This window comes from Littorina saxatilis, linkage group LG13 (assembly GCF_037325665.1).
Source record: "Littorina saxatilis isolate snail1 linkage group LG13, US_GU_Lsax_2.0, whole genome shotgun sequence".
NCBI lineage: Eukaryota > Metazoa > Mollusca > Gastropoda > Littorinimorpha > Littorinidae > Littorina > Littorina saxatilis.
In genome coordinates this window covers 32,344,268-32,354,912 of record NC_090257.1, presented here as the reverse complement: position 1 = coordinate 32,354,912, position 10,645 = coordinate 32,344,268, and the positions used below count along the sequence as shown (strand labels likewise).

The 10,645-nt window shown below is 40.2% G+C and overlaps 1 protein-coding gene across 1 annotated transcript in view; it reads right to left on the bottom strand.

Annotated features, from left to right (window-relative positions):
- Window positions 1-7,338: 7,338 nt before the first annotated feature.
- Window positions 7,339-10,645, bottom strand: part of LOC138945520 (uncharacterized) — a 9,891-nt gene continuing 6,584 nt past the window's right edge. Inside the window, exon 5 of the mRNA XM_070316955.1 lies at window positions 7,339-9,602. Coding sequence (XP_070173056.1) covers window positions 9,211-9,602 — 392 coding nt within the window. The 3' untranslated portion in view covers window positions 7,339-9,210. The remainder of the gene's footprint in view (window positions 9,603-10,645) is intronic.

Below are 10,645 nucleotides of genomic sequence, written 5' to 3'. Positions count from 1 at the left end.
ATCTCCTTCATCATCAAGACCTGCTTTTTCCACCTACGACGCATCGCCTCCATCCGTCGCTACCTCACCCACGACGCCTGTGTCAAGCTGGTTGTCTCCCTCATCTTCAGTCGTCTGGACTACTGCAACTCCCTTCTGGCTGGCCTCCCCGCCTCATCCATTCATGGCCTACAACGAGTCCAGAACGCCGCTGCCAGGCTGACGTTGAGGAAGACGAAGCGAGACCACATCACCCTCCTACTTCGCTCCTTGCACTGGCTCCCTGTCAACACCCGAATCTCCTACAAACTGTCCACTCTGGTCTACAAGTGTCTCAACGACTCTGCTCCCGAGTACCTTCAATCCTCCCTGGACCTGTACACCCAGCCCTCCGACCGTCCCCTTCGTTCTGCTGCTGACCCTCTCCGCCTCCACATCCCTCGCTCGAAACTCGCATCTGCTGGTCAGCGTGCATTTCCCTCCGCGGGCCCCTCCGTCTGGAACTCCCTGCCGCTTGAGCTTCGCCAGAGCCCCTCTCTTGACGCGTTCAAGAGTAGGTTGAAGACTCAGTTCTTCCCGTAGCTGGCTGCGACTTTCATGCTCGACGTGATGTGTTGTGCCCCAAAAGACATTCTTGTGCTGTGCTCTGTGAGAGGTGTTTTCTTTGTGCTTAATATTATTTTGTTTGGACCTAGCTATTGATGTGTACATTGTTGTTAAACAGTTGTTTGTTGTATGTTTATCAGGGTTTGCTAGTGTGTGATAGGGTTCGTGTCCGTCTGTAGATGTTAGTTTCTTTGTTAGTCCTGTGTTGACAACTCTTCGACAAGCGCTTAGAACTGTACCCACGGAATACGCGCTATATAAGCTTCATATTGATTGATTGATTGAGTGTGCTCCAGAACTGCAACGTCGATATATCTGTCAGTCTGTCTGGTGTTTTGTCCCCCCCCCCCCCCCAAACTCACATAGCATACTACCTCCACCTGTCTCAAAATAGGCTAAACGGTCCTAAGAAGACGTAAAACTTACCAAGCTAGTCAGTCAATCAGTCACGCATCTTGGCCTACAGTTACTGACATATATCATTCACACCCACACACACACACACACACGCGCAGTATAGTAGGATTCCCAAAATACGTCACTTATGTCTACTTCACCAAAAAATGACATCATCATCATGCGATCCACAAGGGATCCACACAATGAGATCCACACTTGGGGGGTAGATTGACCCTACAATGTCAGGCTTCGAATCAATCTCGACACGCACGCGTGATTTTACCAGCATCGCACCGCAATTGGATAACAATAGACTGGTCCGGTCAAACCATTTCGATGACAGGTAAACGTTAAAAAAAAATAAAAAAAAGTATATAAAAAATAGGTTCGGGTGTTTAGCACCTAGTTATACGTTCTGTGACGCAGGTGGATAACTCATTTCCTCATAAAGTTTGTTTTTTGAGTTTTTCTTTCATTTTTGATTTCCCCCAAAATACTTTGACGATGACTTTGTTAAACTTCTCAGCCAATGGTGATTGGAACAAATAATTTCTTGCTCTGCTAACACCCGGGCGAAGCCGGTTTTGTTTGGGTGCGTCACAAAAACGAACACGGCCGAGATAAAACTATGTAAATTATAAGTTGTTCTTTTAAACTTTGGAGATAAATACGTAGGATGTTCTAGAAGTCCTTAGACTCCAAGCTCCTGGCAATGCCTCATGATATTAACAATGACGTATGCATTCTGCAATCTTTCATCGGCGATGACACAAGTTATCATGTATCCCAAAGTTTCCTCTGCAAAGAAAACAGCTCTTGAAGAACAATACCCGCCCATGTTTACTTGCCTGTCATGGAGCTCAAAAAAGGGAGTTTACAACAATAAGGTGTAAACATCTCTGAAAGGATAGTTATGTTTCTCACACCTACTGAATACGTGAGCCTCCACCACGAAATGAGTCGCATGTCACAGTTTTCGCTCTTTTCTAAAACGGTTTTCACCACTGCATAGAGCATAAAGAACTCTTTAGGAAAATGTACAAATATGAAAATCATGCAAAGGTGACATGCGACTCATTCCGTGGTGGAGGTTCACAATTATTGTGGGCATTTTGTTGGAAGAACGCTCCTTCCAAAACGAGTACCACTGGTACAATGAATTTAAATCGGGTAGACACGTATTCAAAGATTAGTGGCGGATTTAGGGGAGGGGGGCTAAGGGGGCCCGCCCCCCCCCCCCCCCTCAGGGAAAAGAGAAAGAGAGAGAGAGAGAGAGAGAGAGAGAGAGAGAGAGAGAGAGAGAGAGAGAGAGAGAGAGAGAGAGAGAGAGAGAGAGAGAGAGAGAGAGAGATGATTAAATGACATTTCCTGAGCTCTGGTGGCCCTAGATTTCAGCATTTTGCTTCCTTGAAAAAAAAAATTCCGGGGGGGGGGGGGGGCATGCCCCCGGACCCCCCTAGGGTGTGTGTGTGTGTGTGTGTGTGTGTGTGTGTTTGTTTGCAAGGGTGGGTGTTTCTGTCTGTCTTTGTGCGTATCAATGGGTGTTTTGTGTGTGAAAGATTTGTGTCAGTGAGTCAGTGTGTGTGTGTGTGTGCGTGTGTGTGTGTGTGTGTGTGTGTGTGAATTGGGGTTTGTCTGTGAGAGAGAGAAAGAGCCGATTTGTCCTTCGCTGGGGGTATGCAGTGCCTTAACTCATTGTCTCTTAGGTACGGATATATCCGTACCCACTCATATGGCTCTATCTGACCAGGTACGGATATATATCCGCTCAGACTGATAGCTTCAGTCGCTTTCAGTAACGTCCATCTAACGCCTGCATTCCAGCGTGTTGATACACATTTACTACACAGTTACTACAATTCTGAGTGACCTGCTGCAGCACACTGGTCTCGGCAAAAAAATAAAATTGGGTCAACATTGGTGGGGTAGAAAGTGTATTTTGCACTTCTACTTAATTTTAGTTCGGTTTTGTGTGTGGTTGTTTCTTGTTTGTTATGCATTGTTCGTTTGTTTGTTGGGTTTTACATTTAGTCAAGATTTGACTAAATATGTTTTAACATAGAAGGGGAATCGAGACGAGGGTCGTGGTGTATGTGTGTGTGTGTGTGTCTGTGTGTGTGTGTGTGTAGAGCGATTCAGAGTAAACTACTGAACCGATCTTAATGAAATTTTACATGAGAGTTCATGGGTATGATATCCTCAGAAGATTTTTTCATTTTTTTGATAAATGTCTTTGATGACGTCATATCAGGCTTTTTGTAAAAGTTGAGGCGGCACTATCACACCCTCATTTTTCAATTAAATTGATTGAAATTGTGGCCAAGCAATCTTCGACGAAGGCCGGACTTTGGTATTGCATTTCAGCTTGGGGGCTTAAAAGTTAATTGATGACTTTGGTCATTAAAAATCTGAAAATTGTAATTAAAATTATATTTTTATAAAACGATTCAAAAACAATTTCATCTTATTCTTTATCATTTTCTGATTCCAAAAACATATAAATATGTTATATTCGGATTACAAATAAGCTCTGAAAATTAAAAATATAAAAATTATGATTAAAATTAATGTTTTGAAATCGATTTAAAAACAGTTCGTCCCCACGTTCGGCGAGAGATTTATTTCTCAGAGTCAACTTTGTGTGCAGACTCTCCTCGATGTCCGAACACCCCCGTGTGTACACGCAAGCACAAGACCAAGTGCGCACGAAAAAGATCCTGTAATCCATGTCAGAGTTCGGTGGGTTATAGAAACACGAAAATACCCAGCATGCTTCCTCCGAAAACGGCGTATGGCTGCCTAAATGGCGGGGTAAAAAACGGTCATACACGTAAAATTCCACTCGTGCAAAAAAAAAACCACAAAAAAAACCACGAGTGTACGTGGGAGTTTCAGCCGACGAACGCAGAAGAAGAAGAAGATTTAAAAACAATTTAATCTTATTCCTTGTCGGTTCCTGATTTCAAAAACATATAGGTATAATATGTTTGGATTAGAAACAAGCTCAGAAAGTTAAAAAGAATAGAGATAAAGAAAAGCGTGCGATACTTCTCAGCGGAACTACTACCCCGCTCTTCTGGATTGTCAATTTCACTGCCTTTGCCATGAGCGGTGGACTGACAATGCTACGAGTATACGGTCTTGCTGAAAAAATGCAGTGCGTTCAGTTTCATTCTGTGAGTTCGACAGTTTGACTAAATGTAGTATTTTCGCCTTACGCGACTTGTTCTTTTTTTGGACGAACACAAATATGACATGATATTTACATTTTATATCTGAACGTTTATTACAGGTGTAATTTGAACAAATGGATCACGTATACAAGCGTACTTCACGTTTAAAATAAGCAACAAAACACAACAACAATACCAAAACAAGACCAAAACACACATTGTGTGTACAGTCCAACCGGAGAGCTGGGAAAATTCATCCTTCAAAAAACAAAAACAACAAAAACTTGAGGACGGGTCAGGAAAATGTATCCTATCATTAAAACAAAAAGAAATAATCAAGGGTGCAATAACTTAATTGAAACTTGCCTTTATTTGAAATCACAAACAGGCTCTGAGTGTTACCCTGAAAACAATGTTGGGACATGGGTTTTATTGCGCCTGGCCACGTGGAAAGCTTCTTGTTTTGTCTTTTTTTTCGGGGAGGGGGGTATGGGGCTAGGAAGGCTGAGGTGATGGGTTGGAGGGAGTTTGTGGTTTCCAAAGTCCTGTGCTAGGACAATAATTTGAAATGATTTGAAATGCAAGTGCTACAACAGGGTCCCGGCTATGAACGGTGCTGACCAGTCAGTGTTTAAAAGCAAACACACTGACACAAACTCATGCAGTGTATCAACACGTCTCACCGATGAAAAAAGATCTATACATTTTCCCGACTGAGTATGTACGTGTGAAAGCGTTCATGAAAATAATTATACACTCCTTGTAAACACACATCGCCGGTAAAAAAATAAATGCAGGTAAAACAAACACGTACATACTCATATTGGAATTCGCACAAATCTGACATCGTAGTTTCTTAGAGTTAACCTAAATTGTTATTGCTATCTTATTTTAGTCCTTTGTACGTGACGTGTTTCGTCCTATGTGATATTCATTCCAAGCGCTTTCAATAGTGTCGTACATACAACACAGAATAATAATAATAATAATAAATCACTTTTCTATAGCGCAAGTCCCGATTCATAGCTCCAAGCGCTTTACAATTCCAATAAGCACACACACACACACACACACACACACACACACACACACACATACCTATTTCTTGGATTTTGCTACCTAAGAAAAGGGGCATTACCACCCACCTAAGATTATTAATCAAAACAGTTTTTTGGAGAAATGCTCTGTTTTCTACAGTCATATGGGCGACAAAAACCCAGACTCATCAAATTTTAGTGAACTCACTCGACAGCACTACTATTCCAAATTTGGTTACCTAAAATTCAAACTTTAATCAATCGATTTGGCCAATTAACAAAAAGAAAAGATGGGCAAATGGGTCGCAAAATGTTTGTCAGAAGTCAGGAATATTGCCAATTTAAAGATTTGGTTTCATTACCACGGAATTTTGGTGGTAATTAAAAACCTTCTCTCCGGGTATACAGTCGTATTCTGGCCTTGCACTTAAAAAAAAGCAAGAATGACATTCGTTAGAAAAATTGTTGTAACTACTCTTCGGTAAAACATTGATGAAAGCTTCTTTGTCAAAACATTCTTTAGAACCTTTTCTAAGATCCCCCAAAAAGATTTCTGCCAAAACACGTAAAAAGTGCATTTTTGAAGATATTTTTCTTTGTCTCTAAAATCGGTGGTAGTGAGTCTGGACGGTTGCCTAAGAAATACTGAAACAACTTTTTTATGTTTCATTTTCACCCAACCATTATGCCTTGGACGTTTAGAGATAACTATGATGAAGCGATCTCCATTGACTTTTTTTGTGATGGGAATCAATTTGTTCCTGTAATGCCACTGGTCGTTTTCATACGCAACCAAATCCAACCAACTTTACTACCACGAGTTCATGTTTTACAAAAACACGTTGAATGGCCACCAACTTCCACCCATGTTGTTTTTACTCTTATTCTAGTCTATTTTAGATTAAATATCAATCATCTTTTTTGATGATGTGCGTTTGGTTTTTTTACTGTGAAAATATTTTACGTCTCTAGGTAGCCGTTGTCATGGATTAGGGTTAGGGTTAGGGTTAGGGTTAGGGTTAGGGTGATTTTTGTTTCTTCAAATGTCATGTTTACGCAATGCACTTATCTATTACAATACCGGGCAGTAAAACTGCTCGTCGACAGTTGAGCAATATTTATGTCAGTTTTTTTCTGTTTTTTTTTCGTCTGTAGTCTTTGACCTCATACCAACTGCACACAGTATCCATAGAGTACGGTTTTACCGACAGTTGCAATGTTAAACATAGACGTGAATGGCCCGGAAAATATTTAATTATGATTTTAGAAACAAATTTGTAAAAACGGGTTTTTTTAAAGTAAAAAAGTAAAAAGCTGTAATTCAGCACAAATGAAACCATTAAGCTATTGTCGTCCTCCGCTGTGACCCGAAGACCAAGTCGGTTAGAAGTTACAATTTGTTCGGTCATTAAACCTTGTCTGCCGATTTGATATATCTTGGGGCTTGACGAAGGCTGACTTGTCTTGTGCAAAATGATGACTGTGACGGTTTCAGTTCTGCCCGGTATCATGTTGGAAAATATTTCGTATAATTTCCAGTTAATCTGCAATTGTGCGAACAATTTGGCAGCAGGCACCTTTGAACTCTTCACTTGAACAAATTTATTGGTAAATATTTAAACTTTTTTTTTTAAATAATGAATTTGATGCTTTGATATTTAGCGGTTCATTGTCAGTTTACAAAACATATCATATGACATTGAAATTAACTGATTAATTTTGACAACAAAAACGAAAAACACCACAATAACAACCATTAAAAACAAACAAACAAACAAACAAACGAAGCACACACACACAAACAGTGACTAATGCCACTGACACACACCTACTGGCACTGACACTGAGTGCCATACCACAGTAAGACTCAGTACGAGCTCTAGACGAAACTTATTTTTTTAAACACATGTCATAGCACGCTGTTTGACGATCAAAAGCATTTTTACTTATGAGTTTCTGTAGTTTAGTCTTGTGGGGTGTTTCCGTATTTATTTTGTTCATTTTTCAATCAATCAATCAATCAATATGAGGCTTATATCGCGCGTATTCCGTGGGTACAGTTCTAAGCCCAGGGATTTATTTTTTTATTTTTTATTTTGTTTTATGCAATTTATATCGCGTAAATATTCAAGGCGCATGGATTTATTTATGCCGTGTGAGATGGAATTTTTTTACACAATACATCACGCATTCACATCGGCCAGCAGATCGCAGCCATTTCGGCGCATATCCTACTTTTCACGGCCTATTATTCCAAGTCACACGGGTATTTTGGTGGACATTTTTATCTATGCCTGTACAATTTTGCCAGGAAAGACCCTTTTGTCAATCGTGGGATCTTTAACGTGCACACCCCAATGTAGTGTACACGAAGGGACCTCGGTTTTTCGTCTCATCCGAAAGACTAACACTTGAACAGGAGAAAATTGCTAACGCCCTGACCCAGAGTCGAACTCGCAACCTCTCGCTTCCGCGCAAGTGCGTTACCACTCGGCCACCCAGTCCCTTGTCTTTATAAAAAATATAAAAAAATAGAGGATCTGTCAGTGTCATTGGTCCTTACATCGAACGTTTGGTTTGGGGGCTTGATAGGTCTACTCAATTTCTGGTAAAGTTTTGAAAATAAATTCAGCAGGAGCTTTTACTTTACACTTTCTGTTCTCAATAGAAAAAAACCCCACTAAAACATTAGTAACATTTCCACAAGTGCAAGTAACATTTCCACAAATGCGAGTAACAATCCACAATATTCTTTAGGTTACATTCCATTGTGGGTAACAATCCACAAATAAGGTAGCAATCCAGATCTGGAGTGAAGGAACCATCCACTGTGATAGGACACAATCCACCAGTTAAGTTGCCATCCACATGTGGATGGCCACCTAAATAGGCCTTAGGTCGCCAATCGTGTGGAAAGCAGAATGCACACACACACACACACACACACACACACACACACACACACACACACACACACACACACACACACACACACACACGATATAGAAATCATCGCGATTCAGACCAAATTACTGGACCGATCTTTATGAAATTTGACATGAGAGTTCCTGGGAATGATATACCCGAACAGTTTTTTCATTTTTTCGATAAATACTTTTGATGATGTCATATCCGGCTTTTTGTAAAAGTTGAGGCGGCACTGTCACACCCTCATTTTTCAATCAAATTGATTGAAATTTGTGTAAAGCAATCTTCGACGAAGGCCGGACTTCGGTATTGCATTTCAGCTTGGTGGCTTAAATTTTTTTAATGACTTTAGTCATTAAAAATCTGAAAATTGTAATTACATTTGTTTTTTATAAAACGATCCAAATTTACGTTCATCTTATTCTTCATCATTTTTTGATTCAAAAAACATATAAATATGTTATATTTGGATTAAAAACAAGCTCTGAAAATTAAAAATATACAAATTATGATCAAAATTAAATTTCCGAAATCGATTTAAAAACAATTTCATTTTATTCCTTGTCGGTTCCTGATTCCAAAAACATATGTTTGGATTAAAAACACGCTCAGAAACTTAAAACGAAGAGAGGCACAGAAAAGCGTGCTATGCAGCACAGCGAAACCACTACCGCGCTAAACAGGCTCGTCAGTTTCACTCCGTTTTGCACAAGCGGCGGACTACTGTCATTGAAAAAAAAAATGCAGTGCGTTCAGTTTCATTCTGTGAGTTCCACAGCTTGACTAAATGTAGTAATTTCGCCTTACGCGACTTGTTTCTTTTTCCATTTAAAAACAAATCTGTTACTAATACCTACATTTAAAACTCAACCCGAGGGATAGTGACAAAAAGGGCAACGGTTGTCCATCCATCTTTCCCCGTCTCTCTCTCTCTCTCTCTCTCTCTCTCTCTCTCTCTCTCTCTCTCTCTCTCTCTCTCTCTCTCTCTCTCTCTCTCTCTCTCTCTCTCTCTCTCTGTTTCTCACTAACACTTAACATCATAGACCCCTCTTAATTGGGGCATCAAATGAATTCCACAACACATCGACCTAGACCCTTTGTATGCCAAACTTCATTTCCTTTTCCCTCTCAATGCACGTGAGCATCGACACCCTCAAAGAAATCTCATCCCTTTCTTCCAACAAAAACATTCCTCCTACGAAACTAAACTCGCAGCTTTCCGTGCCGACGACACAAGGGTAGACTGAGTTCTCCAGCAAGAGCAGTTCGCCTCCGTTTCGGCTTCGGAACACGAACTGAGTGAGACTCTCGGAAGAGGAAGAAGACTTGAACTTAAAAGGGATCTGAGAGTAGATGTAGTAGTGTCCAGTGTGGATGATTCTGATGGAACCGTTGTGAAACACGACGGAGTGACTGTCGTATTCCTTGGCTTCTGCCGTCAGGTTAGACACCAGAGGTACGGCGTGGGTTCCCTTCACCTCTGGAAATAAGAAACAAGAATATATTTTGAGAATTCACCATTGACTATCAAAATGATCAAAACGAAGACATGGTAAAGACCCCCCCCCCCCCAAAAAAAAAAGGAAAAAAGAAAAGAAAAGAAGAAAACAAACAGAAAAAAGACAGAAAAAAACGAAAAATTCGATACACAAAGACTTCAGATGATTCAAGACCAAAATCGCCATCCAGCCCTCCCCCCTCCAAACAAAAAGGAAATAAACACAACAAAAGACAGAAAAAAAGAAAACTTCGAAACTCAAAAGACTTAATTCAGATGTTTCAAGACCAAAAATCCCATCCACCACCACCCCCCCCCCCAACCCGTAAAAAAACAACACAAAAAAAAGACAGGAAAAAAAAAAGACAGATAAAAAAATAAAAAAAATCGAAACACAAAGACTAGACTTCAGATGTTTCAAGATCAAGACAAAAATGGTTCTATGTTCAACGTTTAAAGGGATACTACCCACCACCCCCACCCCACCCCACCCCCCCACACAATTAGAGTTTCAAATCGCCACCAAAAATAACAGCTCTTTATTTCAGTCTGAGGTTTCGAATGGAGTCACTACAAACAGGGAATACCGTGAAATCAGCGTTTGAACGTTCTGTTGCATTATTCACAGTTAAAACTCTATATTTTGTTAAGGCCAAAAAAAAAAAGGTCTGTTTACGGTAACATAGGCCAAAAAAATAGGGTCGGTAGGTCGGAATTTTTTTTTCTTTTTTTTTTCCAAAAAACCATATTTTTACGTTATTTTTGCAAAAAAACCCAAAAGATTTTTTTTTTTTTTTTTTTTCCCCAAATGCCAAAAAAAATTCTAGGGTCGCGCGAAAAAAAATAGGGTCGGTCGGGTTACCGTAAACAGACCTATTTTTTTTTTGTGTGCCTAATCTTTGCAGACTCTACCTTTTCTATGTGCTCTACTTTCGTAGTTTTGCTTCGTCATTACCTAGCCTCTGACATCAGTGCATTTACACTCACAAAGAAAAAAAACCGCCCCGTCATTAATGATAAAATAA